Raw genomic sequence first — 24,192 nt, forward strand, 5'->3', positions numbered from 1 at the left:
CAAACGATTTTTGCTCTTGCTGTCTTTTTAATGAAATTGTTTTTAATTGCTTTATAATTTGGATTTATCTGCAGCTTTGCTGATACATTTAAATTTCTTTATTCTAAAATTTTGTGGCATCTATATCAGAAACTGCAGCAACAGTTTTTAGCACTGGAATTAGATTTGCCCTATTGATCCAAGTGAGAAATATTGACTATATCAGTACTGAAGTAATTGAAGGTTCTCAGAAGGCTCTTTAGCACTTCACCTTGTCTTTTAATACTGCTTAAATCTTGGGTGTTCCATGTTTATTTTACTTGGTTATGGCTGTTCAGAGATTTTAGAGCATCACTTATATGAGATGCAGAGGGCTTTAGAAGTTATATTATTATTGCCATTGTGCATTGCTCTTATCATTGTCATTAAAGTAACAGTATCTGTGTCTTCCAAATAATTATCAGCAACCAATCTGGTAGGTATTACATCCAGTCCTTCATATTTAATTTAAGTTTGCATGCCATTACAAGATGAACCTGACCTCTATTTATGTCTTGATTATTTAATAAAGTGGTGGTTGAAAGGAGGGGAATAGAAAATAGGGAAAAGAGAAGACTTGTATTCTGATGACTATGCATTGGACTTACTTTCTTGGAAAATGAAGAAGTTTCTGTTGTATTCTGAAGTCAAAGGATGAAATTCACAGAGTAAAAATATGTGTCACATTCTGAGTCTTTTGATCTGTAACATATCAGTAAAATATCTGTAAACAGTCAAGAACCTATTAAGAAGATAATTAACTATATGGCAACTGCTAAGGGGGACCATAATGCATGTCAAATGAGGTGAGTGCAGTCCTCTTTTATCAGATTCCGGTCTTTCCCACTAATCTGGTTCATTCCATTACAAAACAAACAAACAAAAAAACCACAACAAAAAATAAACCCTTAAAAGTCAGCAATACCAATAGTTATTAAGTACTTTGTGTCAGAAGAGGTAAAGGTCCAGTTAGAAGTTTAGGTAACACTTTGAAGTGTAATCAAAGTAGAAAAATGAAATAACTAATTGTGTTTCTGCTACTTAGATCAGTGACTGTTGTGAGATACAGAAAAAATAAATGCAATGTCCATGGGGACTTGGAGAAATGGTATTTTATTTTGCCATGAGACCCTTGCAATGTGTTAAAAATTATGCCAGCAGTAGATTGATTTAATGATCTAGTGAGGTGGTCAAAAGACTTCCAGTAACATCAGTTTACCACGGATTTCTGCAGTATTTTCTGTAATGGGTTTAAGGACATATGCATGTGTAACAGAGCTGTGGGTGAATATGTATATCCATAGTTTACTGTAGTGTTTGGGTTCACAGCTTGCACTACAGACTTGCTTTCACTCTGTTATGGCAGGTTGTGGTTTGCTCCCTCATGAGGGTTTCTTCAGCCAGTTATATAAAGGTTGCCTGATTTATGTAATTGTAAAGTTAATAAGAACTCTTGCATGATGGTGACATGAAAAATAATAACCATATCCAGTTTTTGGGTTTTTTCCCAGATTTTAACCTGTATTATGCTATTTGATGAATAAACAGATCCAACACAGTTTTGGTTTTGCCCTTCTAAGCTTAGGACTTCTGCTTCCTCACAGATGGGTTTACAATCCTGTAAGAACAGGGCTAAGAATGCTGTTAGATGGTTTATGACTATGTAGCAACGTCAGTGATATCATCCTAGGAAAGGAGGGCACAGCATCACTTGATGCATCACCACTTGTGAGAATAAAGTATTTGAAAATACTTAGCCTTGTAGCACAGTCCTTCCAATTCCAGACCAAGGCCCACGAAAGATCCAGTCCTATGTTTTCATGACAGATTTTAATTTTTCATATCAGTTAATGACTGTCTATTTACACAAAGTTCTGAGTAGGACTTTGTGTGTCAAGATATGAATGTCAGTACTGATTGTGCCAGTCCTCTTTGTCGTTCCTGTTTCATATCATCTGGGGATTAGAAAGCTATCATCTCTTTATTTATGGGAATTGTTTTTGCCTCATGTTAAGCTATATATTGTTATGTGAATAAGCGGCATGTAAATGGATAGATAATAAACACTGCTGAGAATTGCCAAAATGGCCTCAGCCAAGTCCTGTTAGTCATTAATTTTTCCTTCTCTTCCTATATGTAGGCTGATTTCCTGTAGAAGTTTCTTGATTTCACCACAGATTTTTATTGTTTAGCACATTTTGTTCATATATTCAACATACATAAAGGTATTTGCTTGAGAATCGGTCCCTGCTGATAATCAGCATGATACCATATATAAAAAATTAACTTAATCCCTGGTATTGGAGTATTTGTTTACTTATGAGGACTCCTGATTTCTCTAACTTTATTCCACTCAGTGCATGTTGGGGTAGCATCTTGCTTATCCAAGGCAGGAGTATTTGGCCAGATTCCACCTGGTCCTTGTCACAGACACTCAGGAACAAATGATAAGTATCACCATAGACACTTGATTTCTGTGTCTCTCATGCTCTTGCAATGGACATATTGCTCCTGATTACTCACAGTCCCTCTTGGCCAAAAGCAAAAGCAAGGCTGGCTCCTGAATTTGAGTCTCTCCTTTGGTGAAGGAAAATACTAGATTTTGATTCCTGTGTATATTTTTGTGTGAACTGTAGGAAACACTCTTTTAAAAAATAAGAAGTATTGAACATAGTCACATAATTTCTGGGATTATTTTCTTGATATTGAAATAGACATTCAAGATTGTTAATTTGTATATACTAGAAATGTCCAATTCAATGTAATAAATGTGCTTTCTCTTTCGTCAGTGGAATTAATACTTGCAAGGAGACATCAATTTACGCTCATACAATTTCAAAAGGGATTACATTTTTGGGGTAGGAATATTAAAGCAAATGGTGTTCATAGAGGGGCAAAAGACATGAAGATGAGATTTACTTCAGATAGGCACCTAATTTTTCAGATGCATTTGTGAAGTTTGACAAAGTGATTGTGTAACAAGTAAAAATCTTGTGAGATTGCATGATTTTATATGATTAGACCTACTGAGAGCACAATTTTAAGCAGTCAGGAGGGCATGTGTGCATGAGACATTCATCTTTTCATTTCAGAGCCTCCAGAGCAACTTCATCCTTGACTTCAGAGAGAGTATCCACTTCTGAATAGAAACATAATACTGTCTTTTAAAAAAATTGCTGTAACTGGCTCTCATGTCCTTAGCAGGGATGTCATGTTTAGGAAAACAATGATTCCCTCAGGACTGATTTCTCATTCAGTACTTCAAAAAATTATATTTCTCAAGGGAGCTCCTAAATGCATCATCAACTCCCTTTTTCCTTCTGGTCTCATTTGTTTTGATATTATGAATTGTACAACTCCCTGACATATCATGTGAGGTTGCTGAAGTATATGCTTTTGCTGCAACTGAGATGTGAAAGGAGGGATACTTGTTTAGGGATTACTACTGCCCCTTGCTCAGATGTCCAAGCTGTTTCAATGCACGCTTTACATCCAGATTTTCTTGTTTATCTGGCAGTTCATTATTTAAGGCCAGCTTGTCAAAATAGGTTAAATATTCTTTGGGAAACATGGTCACATCTTTGAGACACCACAAATATTTTTAATATGAAAAGATTGGCTTGATAAGAGAAAAATTATAAACTTGCATACCCCAAAATACTTTTCTGCTTTTTCATGTAGATTTCTTAGAGTATCAGTACACAAATGACAAACTTCATGGCAATAAAGTCCTGGAAAAGCTGCAGAGAGACACCAGCAAAGCAGTGAAAATGATTGTTGATGATTTGTTCTAACTACTTGACCTTGTGACATCTCCCCCAGATATATGACCAAGATGGGACACTGCAGCACTTTATCGATGGTGGAGAACCGAGTAAGTCAAGCTGGATGAGGTACATCCGATGTGCAAGGCACTGTGGGGAGCAGAACTTAACTGTGGTTCAGTACAGGTAAAGTGTTTTTTGATTAACTCAATGACACAAAATGAAAATGTTTTATCAGACTGCCACAAGTCCTGCTGCCTTTGGTTGCAAAGACAGTGTCCAGGCTTTGGAGGATGTGCTCACGTGGGGTAAAGCTCTGGGGAGCAAGGGCAGCCCTGTGTCTCTTGTGTGACCACCATGCCACACAGAGCTCTCTGCACTTTTTCAAACAGTCTCATCAGGAGCAAGCCAACACAAGCAGTCCTCCACCCTTAATTGAGATAAATGTGCTACGTGAGGGGGAAAAGTGTCAGGAAAGGAGTTTTGCACCCAGAAGCATCCTGAGGGTCAGTCATGGGCTGTGTGTACACCTAGAGCTTTCATGTTGAGTGCACCTGCTAGCAGAGTTTGCTTGTGCTTTTACCTCTTATCTCACTGTCTAGAGAAAGTCAAAATGTGAAGAAAAATGTAAAGAAATTAGGGTGCGTTTTACTTTGTACTTGCAAACAGATCCAGAAAACCCAGACAACACATTACATAAATAAATGATCTCAGTTATAAACAAACCTTTTGCCTTAGAATCAGAAGCGACTGCTTGGCCTTATTAAATGTGGTAGGAAGCACATCAAAGAATGCCCCAGGCTTGCCAGTCGCAGTGAGCAATGATTTTTGCTGGCTGCTTTAGAGAGTGGAGTTTCTTTTCTTTAGAAAAAATCTTAAACTTATTTAAACTACCTTTAAAATTAAAAATAAAACATTAAAAAGCAAGCTAAAATGAAATATATAAAGTTTGATTATCCCATAGGGATCCAATTTAACAATGGTAAAATTGTTCAATTGCATTTTCAACTTTTTTTATTCTCTGGCCAGTTGATTAAATAATGCCGCAGTTAAAAAAAATAACAATCCTATTTATACATTACAAATCTTTTATTATGTACTTAAATATCTGCTATCTATAGCTAAAATACCATAGCATTTTAAATAAAAACACTGGATAATGAATAAAGATTGTTGTGATGAAAGACTATTTTTGTAGGTATCTTGTGGACTATTTCTCAATGTGGTGATGTGTGCGTGCACATATATATAAAAATAAGAAAAAAAATATATGCGTACATATATATAGATGACAAACCCAAATGAAAAGTGAGCATGAGAAAGTCATTACACATCTGTCAATATTAAGTGGATTTTACGACTCTCCTTTCATGATGGAGTTTTTACTTAGAGTTCCCTCTGTTGATCTGTTTTCGATTACTTCAGATCTTTATAAAATGAACTACAAAAACACAATTTAAAAAACTGGCATCCATCACCAGTGACTGCATCCAAGTGTAAGAAAATAGAAAAGTTGGACACTGAAAAACCAGCCTAATTTTTATTGTACATGGACGTCCTCCTCACAGAAAGTCAGCTGGTTTAAATTCATTCTGTTATGATTTGTAATATCTAAATGGAATTTTCTTCAAAGTGCTCTTGATTGATTGACCCTTAGCTGAACGTTTTGTTTTTATTTTGAGGCTGACAATAATGTTTGTTGGCATGTGTTCTGCTTCAACTGCGTTGGGACGCCATGAAGCTATCTTTATGAGTCATCCAACCACAATACTAAATACATGTCAGCAAAGGAAATATTATCCGAAAAGGGAAAAATCCCTTTGATGTACTTCAGCATGCAGAGATTTCTGCGAGTTTTGGAAGCTCTGCACACTTGTAAGGGACGGTGTACACTTACACTTTTTTTCCCTGCCTACTCCAAGCCCCACAGACCACCCATTGCTCAAAAACAGTTCTGCTCTTTCAGCGGCAAAGTGTGTCATTTGGTTTTAGCACATTCATTTGCTGGGCTGCTGTGTTTATGTTAAGGGAAGCCAAACTGAGAGATGAAATGTTACAAGGGTGAAGTACAAAGTAGACTCAATTTTTCTCAAGTTAAGAGATGCTGGTAATTTATAGCATGGCTCCGATTTTCATTTTTATGTAACAGTGGAAAGAATTAACTAAATGCATAGCTCTGGGAAGAAAGAGAAGGAGAAGAAGAGGAGGAGGAGGAGGAGGAGGAGGGAAGATGAAGGGAAGACACAAAGGGGAGAGTTTTTGTCAGATATTCATAGAAGGCTAAGAAAACCTTTCTGCTTAGCTAGCAGTGCCCTCCTGAGACAGGGTGGCAGTAAGCGAGGAAAATAACAAGATAAATGAAATTTTTGCAGCTGCTAGTAAAATATTGAGAATCTGCACTTTTTTATTGATCTTTATGATCCTGTTGCCAAGAGCCACTTTGCGGTGACAAAATATGTTGACAAGTGCATATCTCACTGCCATGAAAAATGTGGTAGAAGATTCTCCTTATGTCTGCAGTGTTATACAAGGAACAAATTGCATTGCTACAGCCAATTCTTTATAGAAAGTCTAAATTTAAGGCCTACCAACCCTAAACACTTTTATCTTGAACTTCAGAATAATGTTTGTAGCAATTCTTCACTCAGAAAACTGGTTGAGGCCTAACTTCCTTTTTTTTTCAGACTGTAGACGTTTTCTGCCTTACATTAGCTGTTATAAAAAATGGTCATTTCTTGGTACTTTGACTGTATCATTTTGGAATGTAATCCTTCAGCAAGAGTAGACTGTTCTTCTTGTATATATTGAATTTCTATCCATCTCACAGGAGTGTGTTTTACTGTTCCATGTGAAGCATAAGGGAAAAGCCACTGCAAACCGATAACATTTGTCTTTTATCTTGTGCCTGATTCTGATCTTACCCAGTTTTTGCTGCCATGTAAGTCTATTAACTGCAGAAGTATCACTCTGAAGCTATTTACATCACTGCAAGATCAGGATAAGTCTCTTGTTTTTATGCTAAAGACATTAGGATTTTTCCCTTTTTGGCTCCTCAATTTCCACTTCAGTGGTCTAGAAATACCCAGGCTTTTCTCACAGGAACAATGCATTATCACACCTATGGTAACACTAATTGATACATACTAAAGGATCATTGGCACTGTCCTCATATTTCATGTAGGGGAAGATTTTATTACTGCATGATGTGATTAATTTTTTTATTTCCCCTAAGTCAAAGTCTGTTTCTCTCAACATCCTAAGATCTCTCTTTGATGGTATATTACTGTCACTAAAGGTCACTTCACATTGCTTCGAAGGTCTTGCTAAAGGAACTTATTCACATAAAAGAGCTGCTGTCTACTTATCCTAAAAATATGTTAATGTTAGCTTAGATGACAAATACAAAGCTGTTCAAATGGCCGTAGTTGCTGATCTGTGTGCACCACTCTGATGCTTGTACTGTGTAAGCAAAATGTACCATTCCAAAACCCCCCTGAAACAGACATTGAAAGAAAATACCTGCATTTGCATAGAAACTTGGTCCTTCTAAAACCTTAGTGTTTAACATATGCTAGGTACAACTTGCCCGTAAGGTTCCTATGCTACAGGAATAGAGTCCTTCTCTAATGATAGATTTGGGTTTAAAGCAATCAGTGAGCTATTCATTTAGTTATCTGCAGAAGTTTTTCCAAAACAATTAATTTCTACTGTAATACTGTGTATTATAAGAGGCAAATGCTGTATTCCTAAATTATGCAATGTTTTCTTTTTCTCTTGATTAGGTCGAATATATTCTACCGGGCTTGTATAGATATCCCCAGGGGCACCGAGCTGTTGGTGTGGTACAATGACAGCTACACTTCTTTCTTTGGAATCCCTCTCCAGTGCATTGCACAAGACGAAAATTGTAAGTTCTTCCTTGCATTTCTACCTGTGTAAACCATAATTCCTCTTTCATGCCTAATCATTTGTATTCCTAGAGTATTTTAGAGGGTGGTCCATCCCTGGATGTTCAAGGCCAGTCTGGATGGAGCTTTGAGAAACCTCTTCTGGTGGTCTCCCTGCCCATGCCAGGGAAGTTGGAATTAGATGATCTTTAAGGTCTCTTCCAACTAAACCCATTCCAAGGTTCTCTGATTCTATGACATTAAACAAAAGTAGTTGTATATTTAAGGTAAGATGACACACTTAAAATGTGCAAAATTATGGCATGGTTAGGATCATACTTCTGTATATGTGATTAATTAGGCTATTGTTAACCAGTTTGCTTGGTTCTCCCCATTGCTAGCAGACCTGTCACAAAACTCTGTCTTGCCAAAACATGCCCACAGGGCCTCCATTAGTGATTCTTTGTTGTTGCCACTGAGCATGTTGAGAAAAGTTGTGACTGACTAATTTAAGACGTTAGACCCTTGTGGTTAAACATAAAAACCTGCTTTTTAAAATACAAACTGAGTGTAAGTGAAATGACAATAAACCTCCTTTCTATCCTGACCATCCCCATTTTCATCCATTCTCTTACCTGTTCTCAGTATTTTATTTTCAGTTTGCTAGGAATCCTCACAAAACTAAACACGCAACTTAGACAAAATCTAGTGCTGGATACCTTCGTGTGTAGTGGAAACGGGTGATCCAGGCACAGCCTTCATTTTTACTGCTTGTGGGTGGGACTCATTTAGAGCTTCCATCCATTTTGGCAGATAAATGTATCTATGTGGTGGAAGGATACAATAATGGACTTATTGACTTTGGCCTAAAGTAACCCTGTGACTGCCCATGCTTAATCAATTACATGTAAGATGTGTGGTTTTGGTCCTGTACTTGGACACTTAAACAGTATGAACTGGTTGGATGAACTAGTGTCTTGCAGCAACTTAAATACTGAATCATGAAGCAATTAAATAGCAAGCTAACAGGGATTAAACGGTTAAAAATAAACATACTTTCCCATCTTCAGTATTCAAATCTGTTGGGCTTGAGAAAAGTTTAAAAGAAATTTAGTTACTGGCAGAAATATTTGCTGATGCTCTGCAGTGTAAAATATAGAAATATTATATTTTCTTTCATGAACTGAAGATGACAGAAATTTTATTTGAAAAGCAAAGTATTATAGCTAAGATCTCTAAATATTGTCACTTGCTATTTTGCTGTGAGACAAACCAGAGTTTCATCCACAGAGACACTGACATGAGGAGATGAAGTTATCTCTGATGACGGAGCCAGCTGCAGACTGGTGTAGGACTTAAGTCCCACTTAAATTCCCAGAGTATCCCTTCTGTTTATCTTCTGCACAGGGATATCATCACCAGCACAAGTTCTGCCTATATTCCTTAGGTCTTTAGTACCCTGATGTCATTGCTTCTGTGGACTTTTAGGAGTAAAATTAAAACAAAACAAACAAACAAACAAACAAAAATATTGTCTCCTTCTTCTGAGTCTATTGGGGCAAAACGATAGTATACAAATTGCTCCTTGTACTGAAGAGACATAGTCTTATATGTCTGGAAACTTGTGATAGATAGCTCCATGGATGTAACTCTACTTCGAAATTAGGTTCTCAGATACTACAAAAAAGAATAGATTCAGCTGATGCAAATTAAATAGCCTGTAATAATATAATATTGGAATCATTATGACTGATCATAGATATTAGCACATAACTCTAAAGCAACTGGCATGATTTAAGATATTACCAAATATTAATTTGTGTTATATTTTTTATGTTAAATAATGTTGGCTGATTCCAGCTTACAACTGAAATTTAATTCTCATATTTACACTTAGAAATCTATTGCCAGTATTGAGAGTAACTAAATTTGTGTGCATGGACTTATATATGTACAACATATTTAATTTTAAAATTTCCATTGAAATATTATCTCATGAGTCTGAGTGTGCCAAAGTTAGAAAACATTAAAAGTTACTTGGCCTAGGTGGCCTAAATTATGTTTGTTTTTGCATTTTGATGCAAGCTTTTGTCAGCTGATTGTATTTTTCCACAGGACCCTTGCCTCATTCACTGTGTGGTCTACATGATTCTCAGGGTGTGAGGCAGCTGTTCAACTTTACTTGCTTGACCTCCTGCCTTTCTTATCATGTAACATTCATATTCAGGACTAAATCACTTCTTTGTGAACAGCATATTGCATTTGTTTCTGAAATATCTGAGTACCTCATAAGCCATAGTTAATTGATGATGATCTGATCACAAAAAATTTTCATGGGACTTGAAAAATTTTTGTGCCTGTTTTGTAGGTGGTGAACTGATGCAAAAAGATCTCTCTGTCTACACTTTGCATGTCTCATGGTGACCTACCTACTATTAGCCTCAAGCATAAGAGACATGGTGGAGTCCCTGGCTTCTTGGTGCATTAGCAGTGTGACTATTTGTGAGATGTAATAATATAATGTTCCTAGAGGCCACCCTTCCGTAGGATAAGGGAACTATTGCTGGAGTAGATACTTAGGCCCTGCTGTATCTTGAGGAGTGTCCAAGCAGGGATTTTTTTCTCCATGCTCTCAAAATTCATGCTTGTCTGTGATATAGCAGTCAGACATGCTGACTGCAACATGCAGAGTCAGGGTATCACAAGTGGTGCAGTTTTTCCTTTCAGATGACAATCCCATAGTGAAATAAATGTATATCACAGTCAGGCTTCTCCAGGTCCTTTCATCTCATGCACTCCCTTACATGAGTTTTCATTTCAGTGTCCCAGAATCAGCACCATCCATTCAGATCACTGTCTCATTCAAGCCCTTCTTTTCTTTCCCCCCTCCCTTTTTTTTTTCGTACATTGTTAGAATAGAATTGTTTCATTGTAGTGTCAAGAAAATGGATGTTGATTTTTTTTTTTTTTGGTGTCTCCCAAAACTGTATTGGTTTTAAAAACGCATAAAAAGGATCTTATTTACTTTTCTTGTTTTCTCCCAGTGAATGTCCCTTCGACTGTAATGGAGGCCATGTCCAGACAAGACACCCTACAGCCATTTAATAAAAGTAGCAAACTATCCCCTGCCACTCCACAGCGATCCGTAGTATTTCCACAGACTCCGTGTAGCAGAAATTTTTCTCTCCTGGATAAGTCTGGGTCCATCGAGTCAGGATTTAACCAGATCAGTGTCAAAAACCAACGAGTTCTTGCAAGCCCAACTTCAACAAGCCAACTAAATTCTGAGTTCAGTGACTGGCATCTTTGGAAATGTGGGCAATGCTTTAAGACTTTCACCCAGCGGATCCTCTTACAGATGCATGTGTGTACGCAGAATCCTGACAGGTAAAGCCCAGGCTCTCTTTATTTCTGTATCTACCGATAGACAGATCCACTGCTTTCTTCTTTTATCAAGCTGTTTTCATTTTCAAAACCAAGCCATTATTATGAGAAGCCTGCATGACATAATTCATCTGCAGCTGTGTGAAGTAAGCTGATAAAAACTATTGCTTGGCTTCACTATTTGTAAAAACATTCGGTGCCTAAATGTGCAGATAAAAGGAAATAGCTAAGGATATAATCTTGTTTTTAGAATGGTTTGGTACATCTGATGGAGGCAACAAAATAGAATGAAAATTTATGAATATCATAGATGGAAAAAATGAGGTCAAGATAATTAAAAGTCTCTCTGTCTTCCAAAGATAATCTAACTTGCTGCTCAGTGGCTGTCACAGTCATTTCAGGGTTCACCTATAGTGTGCAATGTGTATGAACTTAATTAAGTACTAAGAGGTAATGAATTGGAATTTTTTGCTTAGTACTATTTTTCTTCATAGCATGCAAACCCATAAATCGTACAAAGCTGTCAAAAGGAAATACCTACTCCACCAGTGATGTGGAGGAAAACAGATGCCACTTATTCAATAAACTAATATCCACACAGAAGAAAAATGTTGACTAGATACCTCAGAGTCAAAGTTGGTTTGAAAGTTTGTCAATACAGAATTTTATGGCTGTGAACTGAGGATGAAATTTAGCTGAACAAGTGAATTAAAATTTCAGGTACTCTGACCGGTGGCATAGTAAATATAATGGAACCATTATTTATGAATCAAAGCTGGTTTATTTGACAATTTTGATAGCTGGCAGTACAAAAGACAAAAATCAAATTAATTCAATAAAAAAGGCTGCCCGTGTTTTGTCTCTTCTTCAGCTGTGAAGATTTGAGCAGAACAGCTGAATCCCTGGAAGGTTGTTCTAAAAGCAGCCTTTAATTGTGAATTACAGTTAACAAAACTCTACCAAATAATAGCAAAGAGTGAGTCTGTGCATGTGTTTGTGTGCATGTCTATGTCTCTTTGTGTACTTGGTTCTCTACATGTACACATATGCTTGTGTGATTCTATGGGTGTGGAGACACTAGAGAATAAGTTCATTTTTCTGGAAAAAAAATGTCAAGCATGCTAGGGGCTAACTAGATTCCAAGCAAATCTTCAAAGAAATTAAAGAATTGATAATATTGCAAATGCAAACAAGCCCTTTCAACATTTTCTGAATTTTGTGCTGGCCTTAGCAGAAGCCAATTCCTTGCCAAGGAAGCTGCAGACACAACTGGTAATTTTAAGTGTCACAATATAGAACATTGGTCATGAAAGGTCCACGCTCTGAAATTGTCATGGGCTCTCATGTTTCCAGTATTAATGCATCCTAAGCATACTGTAAAGCACAAAACGGTGCATCTGAAAGAGTCTAGAGATTAGAAAAAGCATGTTGTGAGGCCCTCCACATACATTTTCAGTGATTAATTCAATCAGGTGTGACACCTAGATTTCATGCTTTATTTGAACCTGTGTCTTCCTTTAAGAGGAAACAATTTGCAGATAATAGTTAATGCAAGAAGAGTCTTTCTTAGTAGCACTGTTCTTCAGTCTAAGCAACAGTTTAATATTCATTTTATCAGAGAAAGAAAATGAGGATAAGTTGGTCTTACCTTAGATCTTTCATCTTGAGAGATTCAGTTTGTTAAATTAATTTGGTTTATTTTTATTTATTTATTCTCCTAAGCACCTTGTGTCTAATATTGTCTGAAACACAGACTGGATTTCAGGTCTTCACTCTTAGAAGTGAACATCCTCATTAGTAGGGTGCTGATTCACAATGTCTTACCTCTTAGTCTCTCCCGTGCCTACCTAGCTAGCAGCGTCCACAAGAAAGTGTACAGTATTGTCAGCTCCGAATACCCTAAGAAGTCATCTTGCTATGTTTAAAGGCATTGCAATGTATTCTGTGTTTGAAATTACCATAATAATAGTTACTGCAGGATTTGGATTCTTATATCCCTGCTTAGAAATCATAACAGTTTGAGCTGGCATCACAGTCAGATTTTTGTCTTTTAGCAGGTACATTATTTAGTGATACAGTGTCTAGAAAAAGTTGCATTTGGCTTCTTAAACATAATGCATTTCTCTAGATGAAAAATTTCTTGTGTTGTACAAAATTTCCAGGAGACAGGAAAGTAGGGTATGATTTGTGAAAAAATACCTGCTTACCAGCCCAAAATACTGGATGCAATTCTCTGGTTTTTATTTTCTCAATGACATCTGCAGCACCACTCCAGCTGATAAACAACTCCTCATTTATTGTCAGCAATTTGTGAACACACCAGTCGCTGCATCTTTGATGTGACTGAAGCAGCACGACCTGTCATCTCCAGGAAATAGATTTTAGTCTATCTGTTCTGGCTTAGTTCTGGCTTAGTATTTGTTTTTCAACAATGCTCTGCAGGGAAAACGCCTTTGAATGTATACAGGAGTCCAAATCATTGTCTGAGACAAGCAGACAAGCAGACTACTTGAAGCTTGAGAAATCCAAATAAAGATAATACAACAATTTAGATTAAGAAAACATCTAAATGAGAGCAGACATGAAACAGGCCATAATACACATAATTCCATGAAGTAGTAAGAAATAAATTGTCAGATCACTCCCTAAATAAAAATAATTTCAAAATATTATTAATCCCAAATAGGAGAAATTATTAAAATAATCTCATGTGTTTGTTGTTTTAGTTTAAGATTAAGATTTTAATTTCAATTAACTTTTAATTATTTACTGGTTTACTTATATTTTGCTCCTCCCTTTCCAATGAATTTTTTTTAGCTTGTTGCAATTTTTAGGACTTCTCTTTGAAATTAATGGTAATTGGGCTTGAAGCTGGTGTGGGAGGTGGAAATTTAAATTCATAAAATCTTGAATTCAGGGACCTTCTGAGTCTTTGAGACTTTTTTTAAGCCTTCAGCAGACAGAAGCAGTTTGAGAAAATATATCTGGAAGCAAAAGAGGGATATCTACTTTTGTGGGTTTTTTCTGTTTATTTTGTTCGGGGGCTTTTTTTTTTTAATTTTTTTAAAATAAATTTCCTCCCTTCTGCTGCAGAAATTCCCCACAATCCTATTTATGGTGCTCAAAAAGAGGGTAACCAAAAATTTATTACAGTGAACAGTTTTTAGAGATTTTGGTATTGTTTTTTTGTATCAGTAATCACTTTTCTGATAGTGACACAGTGTTTTGAATGACATCATTCTTATATCTCACTATGATCACCAGATTCAGGACACATTGGTGTTGAGGGAAGGCAGAAGGCTTCAGTTCTCATGAGTTCTGTGTGGCATATTTTCATGAGCAACCTGTACATCTGTGTGGTTTGTGTTCTCATTGATTGCCAGGTATTCATGAGAATTTCAGGGAAAGCACACTCCTAAGTGTGTTCATGGATGATAGATTATGGGTGTGATCTGGCACTCACAATTCTTGTTTACTCAAAAGATGTTATTATATTCATATTTTGCTGAATCACCTCAATATTAAATAGTAAGGTTTTATTGTTGTTTTGTTTTGGTTTTGTTAACAGGAAGTTGAAGTTACTGATTTAATAGGCCTTTTTCTCTAAAATCATAGCTTAGTCTATTTTGTGTTTATATTTTCTTTATAGGTTCTGTGTCTTTGACCTTAATGCTCTCCCCAAGTCCATTAATTAATTTGAACCTCTCCAAAACAGACTTAGAAAAAATATGTGTTGTGAGCAAGAATTGTCTATTTCTGTTTATTGAGTATTGCTCAGTTAAAGTAAACTTCAAGCTGAATTTAATAGTGGTTCTTGCATAATCTTTTTATAAAGTTTTGCAAGTGCCCAGTACTCAAGGCTAACAACAATAATGGGTGTACAGACCAGCAACACTCCCTGACAGCTTCAGAAGCTTGCACATGCTCCAAGTGTGCTGGCTTTCTGCTCTTGCTGGTTTCTTCACAAATATTTGTAACAGATGGTTGCAGAACCCCCAGCAGGTCCAGCTCTGCTGTCCCTGGTGTGTGGTGCCTGAGGTGCTCAGGGCAGCACTGTGCTACCCAAGGGGAGCACAAAAGCACCGGGGATGTGGAGTCCAGAGGCAGTGAAGGTAGCCACCCGCGGCTCTGCTGATGCTAGGGATGTTTCTGTGTGCAAGCCAGCAGTACCCTGAGGTGTCACTTTGTTCTCCAGCCTTAATTCGACTTGCTAGAAGAAGGCATTCCTCAAAAATATCTTTCTTTGGGAACAACTGTGACCTAACTCCTCTGACTGCAGCTGCACTCTAAAAGCTGTGCATTGTACAAAGACCTGGTCCTGAAAGCTGATGCTGGCCCCACTTCAACCTGCCCTGCTTTTGCGGTTTACTGCAGAGGCTGTGGTGTTGCAGCCTCCCACCCATAACAATGTGAAAGGCTGTCCTGGGTTCAAGGGAGCCCTGTGTCCCAGTCTTTGAGACCGTGGGATCAATCTCCTCTTCCAGGCTCAGGAGAAAAGAAGAAGTAAGGCAAAACCACCAGGAGGCCTGCATGCATGAACAGGGAACTCCTGGATGAATTCAAAGACAAAAAGGAAGCCTATAGAGGATAGAAACAGAGACAGATGACCTGGGAGATATACAGACAGATTGTCTAAGCAGTCAGGGGTCTGTTTAGGAAAGCTAAAGGCCCAAAGGGATTAAATGTGGGCAGGGACATCTAGGAAAACAAAAGCTTCTGTTACATTGGCAATAAAGGAAGACTAGGGAAAATGTGTGCCCTCTCTGAAAGGAAGCAGGAGGCCTGGTGACCTGGAAAAGGGTGAGGTAGGCAATAACTTCACTAGCAAATGTTCCACTCATACCACCCACATCACAGATGGCAAGGTCAGGGACTGGGAGAATGAAGAATTGCCAGCTGTAGAAGACCAGCTGAAGAACTTGAAGATGCACAAGCCCATGGGGCCTGCTGAGATGCATGTGCAGGTCCTGAGAGAACTGGTGGATGAAGTGGCTAAACCACTTCAAATCTGTCATATTTGAGAGGTCATGGTAGTCAGGTAAAGTTCGTGCTGATTAGAAAAGGGGGAGCATAACCTCCACTGTTAAAAACAAAGACTGGGAGAACAACAGGCCAGTCTGTCTTGCTTTGGTACCTGGCAAGAACATGGAGCAGATCCCCCTGGCAACTATATCAAGGCACATGAAAAATAGCATGGTGACTGATGACAGCCAACACGATTTCACTGAGGGCAAGTTATGCCTGACAAATTTGGTAGCCTTCTACAATGGGTTTAGAGTCGTGGTGAATAGGGAAGAGACATTCAGGTCATCTACCTGGACTTGTGCAAAGTGCTTAACACTGCAACATGCAACATCCCTGGCTCTGAAGTGAAGAGACATGTATTTGATGGTCAGACCTCTCAGTGAATAAGGAATTGGCTGGAAAGTTGCACCCAAAGGAGTTGTCGTCAATTGGTCAGCCTTCCAAGTGGCCACCACTGGCATTCCTCTGGCAGGAGCCAGTATATGGACTGATGCTGCTTAGCAAATCAGGGTTTGTTGGTGGCAGTGGTATCGAGAACACCCTCAGTGAGTTCTCTGATCACACCAGGCTGTGTGGGGCAGGCAACATGCTGGAGGGAAGGAATGCCACCCAGAGAGACCTTGGCTGGCTGGAGAGGTGGGACAGTGTGAACAGCATGAAGTCTAACAAGGGCAAGTTAAAGGTCTCAAATGTGGGCTAGGGCAATCCCAAGCACAAATACAGGGAGGAGAATGGACTGAGAACATCCCTAAGGAGAAGGACTCAAGGGTGTTGGTGCATGAAAATTTGGACATGAGCCGGATGTGAACTCACAGTCCAGAAAGCCAAACATGTGCTGGGCTGCATCCAAAGCAGCATGGGCAGCAGATGATTCTCCCCCTCTATTCAACTCTTGTGAAAAGCCACCTGGAGCACTGCATCTAGTTCTGGGAATTCCAACACAAGAAGGATGTGGATCTGCTAGAGACAGCCCAGAGGAGAACCCCAAAGATGATCAGAGGGACAAAGACAGGTTGAGAGAGTTTGGGCTGTTCAATGTGGAGAAGAGGGGGGCTCAGGGACACCTTATATGAGCCTTCCAGTACACATAGGGGCCTGCAAGAAAGTTTGAGAGAGACTTTTTGTGATGGCATTTAGTGATAGAAGAAGGGATAAAGGCTTTAAAGTGAAAGAGGGTAAATTTAGATTGGATGTAGAAAGAAATTCTTTAGTGTGAGGGTGGTGAGACAGACTGGAAATTTTCCCAGAGAAGCTATGGATGCCCCATCCTGAGAAGTGATCAAGGCCAAATAGGATGGGGATTTGAGTGGAAGGTGTCCCTGCCCATAGCACTAGGGTTGAAACAAGACATTAAAGGCCCCTTTCAACACAGACCATTCTATAATTCTATTATCATGTTGGTTTTTTACTTCTTAGTCCCCAACAGGGAGGAAAACACTTTCATCCACATGCTCTTCTTTCAGCTGGTGCTTTTCTAGCTCTTTCTAAGGGAAAATAATTACAGTGTTGTTCTATTTGGCTCACTGGGCTGAGAGTGTTTCAATGATAGAGTTACAAGTATTGAGGAATTCACTCTTACAGGCAATTTTTCCTCTATGAGCTGCACTAGGATTTCATATGCCACTTGAAAACAGCAAATTCACTTCTGAAGAAGCCACACTAAAAACCTATTCATCATAAAGGAAATAATTTGAAAATGCAGTGGAAAATAATGATTGTATTCTTCAACTTCCTAATAATTCAAAGACTTAATAATTTATGATGTAGAAAATAAATTTATAAAGGTCAGATAGACTCGGAAGTCAGAATTTGGAAAACGTTTTATCTGAGGAATAGTAAAAGACAAATAAAATTATGTCAGTTTTGTTGAAGGAAAATCTAAAAAGAATCAATCTAAATGTACATTTCTCTGTCAGTAGCTATTCCAGATGAAAGGATATGGATTTTCCTATTCTTTTCTCTTACCATGCTTCATATATGTTAAGGGTGCTACATCCCCAGCACAAAGCATGAACCTCAAAGCATGAGGTTCAGTAAGCCTTACAGAGGAACATGAGTTTTGTACTGGTCCCATACATGATGTTTTTTCACCCAGAAAAATTCAGCTGCAAAAGTAAGAATATTTTAAGACAGGAAAAGACATCACCAAACAGCAAAATCATTCAAGAGATTGTCTAGCTTAGAAAGCAAAATTTATTCCTTAGTGTTTTCATTTTGAAAAATGTGACTTGCACAACTTAGAAAAGCTCAAAACACAAATTACCACAAAACCTGAAAACTACTACATTTGAATTGCACTCTGAATTTCACTTAAAATGGCCTGTGTTCTGTGTTCTGGCCATCATATAGTTAGAGACTGTAGGATTAGGATCTCTAGAAAAAGCTGGTGGATTCTACATGTCAGTAAACCTAGATAGCTTATCAATGATGCATGGGATTACTGACAACAGTGTAATTTTTCCAACAGGAAAATTTGCTTCTGGGTAAGTAGATTTCCTTTCTTTAAGCTCAAAAGGAAAGATGTATAGCTAAAAGCCTCCATGTGACTAGGCGTTTAATAACAAACATTATAAGTGCTTTTGATGGCTGTCTGAACATCATTCTCATCTGCACATTGCTGTAATCAATTTAGCCGTTCTTAAATGTAAATTAAAATTACTATCTGGTAAGATTTTCATTCACATGGATCAAAATGAAGCTCAAGAAGGTACAACATATATACTGGTTATTCCATGGAAATAAATTTTTCTGAGCTGGGATTGCATTCAGTTCAGCAGTGGATTTTTGAAAGTACAGCTTATGAAGACCAACATTTCTGTCACTTTGTCCCTGTTCCTTCTGTCTGCAAAACTCTGTTATAGCGAGGTCACCATCTTAATTCATTGTCCCAGTGCAGACCAAAGTGATGGCAGAACACATAACTGCTACATCAAAGGCAGGCATGCTCTGCCCATGTCAATGTACTCACTGAACCGAGCATTGTTCGCCTTCAGTCCTTCAGCACTGCTTTCATTTTTTTTCTGAAAAATAACATATTGATTTTATTTTCTTCCAAGAAAAAAATTCTGAGCACAGTAAAATGGTTACTAGAGAACAGAATGATAACTTTTGTACTTATTAAATTACTTTTTTTGCTCTTGGAAAAATAGTACTATCCAAAAGTTGTCAAAAGTTGGCATATTTAAATCTGCTATTGCAAAAATTAGAGCATTTTTAAGCTGTTACAGCATTTGAATGCATTTGTAGGCTTTCTTTTTAAAATGAGCTTTGCTTAACCCATGCCATGTACCTAGGCTTTAAAACAATTACACATTTTATTATTAATCAGAATTACCTGGGTATAAACTGGATAAATGCATCCCCTGCAAAGAGAGGGGTAACTTCTTTAATAGTTTTGCTCCCAAGATGTGGATGAATGGGGAAAATGCAGTCAAATAGGGGATTTTTTTACAGGGCTTATTTTCTTGCGCATAAGCCAGTGAAGTATATTCTGAGTACTTTGTAAAAAAGACAGTTATTTTGAGCCACTGTAGGCAGTGAACTGATATTGTTTGGCATCACAATGTTCACTTATATCTGTTTTGAAATTCTGAGTGTCTACAGACAAGTCACAGTGTAAGTTGTCACTGCATTAAATTAATCACATTGACTGTTATAAAAATAAAAGATTAATTTGTTTTATGTAGCATTGTATCATTTTTTGTGGTTGCTGTTAAAAATAGATAACCAGAGGCTAATAGATGTTAATGGTCCCCTTCACTATTAAAAAAATCAATGTTTCTTGAAAATGGCATATATTATTGCACTATTTTGATTAAAAGTGTTTGATTTGAAAATATCCATACAAGTATGTCTGCATTCACAAATTGTCTTTGTTTTACCAACTCTTGAAATTTCATGCTAGATTTGATAAATGTTTTCTGTGCAAATTACCTTTGCACTCCAAGAAAGGTGAAAACCAGACATGCTACTACTTGTCTTCCAGTAAGAGAAACAGATAATCATGTCACTCTTTTGTTTTGGGTTTTTTTTTTTTTTATTTTACATATATCTGTGTGTCTTTAAGGGCCACATCATCTAAATTACCTTTCCACAGCTTTTATATATTACTTTCAAACTTGTTGGAGAGTAGTTAGATTTTCAAATGCAAGTAATTAAAATTGTAGGCTATTGAGTTATTGATGAATACCGAGCTATTAATCAAGCTAAAAAATTCTACAATCAGGGTTCAGTGCTCTGAAGCACTGTAAAATAATAGTATTTGTGTTCAGTGATGCAAGTAGCCACAATTAAGCACTTCACTTGACAAATGAGATAGTTCACTTTATTTTGCACTTAATTGAATTGTACATGCCTGGTCACCATTGTCTCCTTCCCTTTAGTTTTGGTTTGTAGCCATTTAAACATATACATTTATTACAGAGAGAACAATTAAGTTGTGTTGGCCATTGGCTCTGGAAACACAGACACCAGGAGTTAAAATGTTGTGTAGAGTAAAAATCATTATTATCCCTCCAGAAAAAAGTCTAAATTTTCCTAACAAAAAGTCTGATAAGCATTTAGGACTCTGCCACTAACTTAAAACAAATATGAAATGTAAAATAAAACCCCGTAGGATGTTGATATTAAGTCACTTTTACCAAAGAGAAGGATATAGACATGATTTCTTGGCATTTTATTTTAGTTAGCATTTCAGCAGACCAGTCTCACATTCCTGTCTTGTATCCTTTTCTTTCTGTGTTTGCAGTCTGCTTGTTATAATTCTGAATTTGTAACATATCAGTCAGTATTGTGTGTTTGCTTGTTATGTTTACTTTCAACAAAATATGTTGTTGAAAACCTGAGTTCTGGGTTTCTTTCAAGATCCCCAAAAAATGCATTTTCAGTCTGGATGGAAGAAAAATGTTACTAAAATGCAAAGATTTTCAACAGAAGTGAGGAAATAGAAAGATAATTGTAGTACAGTGGTAATTATTTTCAAGTCTCTTATTAAAGTAGGTGATCTCTAAAAGCCTCCAAATCAATATGAGGAATTTAATTGTGAATAGCTACAGAATATAGCTAGGATATACACATAACCATTAGAAACGCATTTGTAGGTGAGACTGTAGCTGGCACCAATAGACAGTGGATTTCATGAGTCCCTTAGTTCTGATGTGCGTGTCCTTTTTGACAAGTGAGTACTGTGTTGAGTTTGAGAGAATTAAGGCAGGCATATGATGTGCAGTGCAGGCTCACTAGTTTGCTGAACAATGGTTTGTGGGCCTCCACATGCTCTCAGTTAATTCCTCCCCAGTAGTTTCACATTTGTTAAAGAGGTCATGAAGTTTTGGGTACGATGCCTCCCGAGAAAGACCCAGACCAGGCTGTCTTTGGAAATTACTGGGAAGATCAGGAGCTCTCTCCCGTGTGGTTTCCTGCTCATGCCAACAGCAGGCACTGATGGAATGCTGTTTCTCTCCCACTGCAGGCCCTACCAGTGCGGTCACTGCTCCCAGTCCTTCTCCCAGCCCTCAGAGCTGAGGAACCACGTTGTGACGCACTCCAGCGACAGGCCTTTCAAGTGTGGGTACTGCGGCCGTGCCTTTGCCGGTGCCACGACACTCAACAACCACATCCGGACACACACTGGGGAAAAGCCCTTCAAGTAAGTACTTGAAGCCAGCAGCCTTTGCCAGTGGAGATTAGAGAGGGAAATGCATTGCTGCTGTTTGCTAGCATGGCCAGCACTCGGCAGAGGTTCCCTTGGAAGCCAAGGTCAGACCATGAGGTGAAACAGCTAGTGGTGCAGTTAAAATCAGAATTTATATGGGTTTGGTTTGGGGCTTCTTGAAAGTCCTGTGCAATTTTCTGTTCTCTAATGATACCTTGATTGTTTTAATTAAGTGGAAAGATGCTGCCAGAGAGCCCTAGCTGAAAATATTATCAAGACTGGGACAGGCTATTCTTTAAGAACATTAATAGGAGTCTTTGATGTCTATATGCTGAGGTAGATGAAGCTCCACTTAAAAGCTAATTTGGCGCTGGTTAAGTATGGGGGAGAAATATATACCTTCTTTTAGTCTCAGAATTAGTGGCTAGAAAACATAACTCTGGCTTGTGGCATAAGATTTGAAAGATCATAATAATAAATTAATAGTGTTCAGCTGCCCAGGATACAAGAAAAAGAAGTAACCTGATAAAGATGATTTTACATTAAACAGACTTTGTTAATTTCTATGGTTTCAAATTACTGATATTAAAGCCAAGCACATACCTGTCTCAGAAATTCTCCCTCAGTGCTCATGTCCAGCCATAGTACAGCTGATCCAGGTGTATTTTACCAGAGTCTTGCAAGACTCTGCCTACCTAACAGGAAATGTTCTCTAAGGCAGGAGAAATATTTCCCACACTTTGTGTCTTTGTCTTGGCTGACCTGTCAGGCTCAGAGTGTATACATATATATTGTAACTGGAACAATCCCCTCTCATGTATTGCTATCACTTGTTTTGGAAGCTTCCTGGATGTTCCTAGGAGAAAGAGGAGTAAGTCTAGAAGAAGGTTTGTGTCTCTCCCAGTTCTCCAAGTATTGTCTGTTCTCTGTCTACTCTTCTCTCCTTGTCTTTCTTTTTTCTGCTTTTGCCAAACTGTGCTTTTGATCTGGTTAATGTAAGAGAGCTCAGCCACAGGGCCTGTCAGAAGGCCTCATAACAAGTCCGACAGAGATACTGGCGAGCACACTTTGCCTCCATATAAGGCTGGAAGGACGCGTGGCCTCCATGCATGTCTTTGCTGGGAGCAAGGGGACAGAGCCAGGAACAAAATGCTGCATATCCAGTACAGAAGAAACCACAGCTAGGACAGTGTGGTAGGGGAGAAACATGGAAACTCAGAACATCCAAATATCGACTTCTCTTGAACCAGTCTGTTGAATTCTCAGAGCCCATAGAAAGAGAGCCAAAAATGGTGTGAGCAATCAGATTGATTTTATCTAGTTGCTGTGTAAATAGATTTTAGTAATTAATGGAAGAGGTTTCCAGGTCAAAATGGAAAATAGATTTCGTTTAATGTTAAGGTGTTACTTATGTGTAACCTTGTTGACTCCACTTAATTTTTTTCCTTAACATCCTGTTTTTGTCATGTTTCCAATAGATCTGCTATTTTGCCCCATTTAGAGTCATTATTTTTCCCCTTTGGTTTACTAATTTTTTTCCCCCTTTTCCAAAATGGACTTGATTACAGCACAATTTCATTTGTGAAAGGTCTTAATGTATGTACTACAATTAATCAGTGGTCTGCATTTTGTTTGTTTTCAGTTTTTTTTTTTTTTTGTTTTGCCCTGCTCATGTGGAAGTATTTAAGCATTCCATGATGTATCAGAGTATTCCTTAAGTTGCAGGACAGAGCAACAAAAAAAAAGTCTATGCTTTTTACTGCCTCTTTATGTTGTATGGCATAATTTCAGCATTGCAAGTTTATTTAATTTCTGCCTTAAGCACAAGAAACAGTACTACCATTTTCCTCTCTGGAAGGCCTGTTGAAGTATTTGCAGTAAGCTGACTAGTAACTTCACATGAAGCTAAAACCGGAGCTGCAGAGACCTTCCTGTCCCTGCTAGTCAGATAAGATGACACATAAGCCTTGATCCTGCAAGGGATCTGTTCAGAAGGGCAGATTTGTCTCTCACACAGGACTGCTTGCTTTTAAGAGAAGAGGGGCAGAAAACTTATCCAGAAATCGATCTACTGTCTCTGCTGGGGGAAAAAGAGAGAGCTGCAGCTCATCTTGATGTCTCATCACCATTAAGATCCTCCTTTAGAAAAAGGGTGCATAAGACCTGGTATTAAGAATGTTTAGGAAAAAAAGCTTCAACAAATTCTGGCAAGCAAGAACCATAAGTAGAACAAACAAGATTTCTGTCTCTTGATCATGCAATTTAGGTTTAAAATGTTTTTTTATGAAGGAATTTTGAGTGTGCACTTATAAAAAAAATAGCAAGATGGAAAATCCACTGAGACAGTGTTTTTGTACCTCAGAGAAATTTATATTTGTAGTGAATTACACACTTCTGTTAACTAATGTTTTTTATATTAGAAAGAATTGCCATGCATGTATAGTGGCAAATTACTTAAATT

General features: G+C 37.9%; 1 protein-coding gene across 1 annotated transcript in view; it reads left to right on the top strand.

The window, feature by feature from the left end:
• PRDM6 (PR/SET domain 6) overlaps positions 1-24,192 on the top strand; it is a 79,958-nt gene that overhangs the window by 46,949 nt on the left and 8,817 nt on the right. The window contains exons 4-7 of the mRNA XM_085042682.1: positions 3,841-3,968; positions 7,565-7,689; positions 10,714-11,056; positions 21,549-21,725. Coding sequence (XP_084898808.1) covers positions 3,841-3,968; positions 7,565-7,689; positions 10,714-11,056; positions 21,549-21,725 — 773 coding nt within the window. The remainder of the gene's footprint in view (positions 1-3,840; positions 3,969-7,564; positions 7,690-10,713; positions 11,057-21,548; positions 21,726-24,192) is intronic.

The sequence above is a fragment of the Lichenostomus cassidix genome, chromosome Z, assembly GCF_008360975.1.
Source record: "Lichenostomus cassidix isolate B80296 chromosome Z, HeHo_3.0, whole genome shotgun sequence".
Taxonomy (NCBI): Eukaryota; Metazoa; Chordata; class Aves; order Passeriformes; family Meliphagidae; genus Lichenostomus; species Lichenostomus cassidix.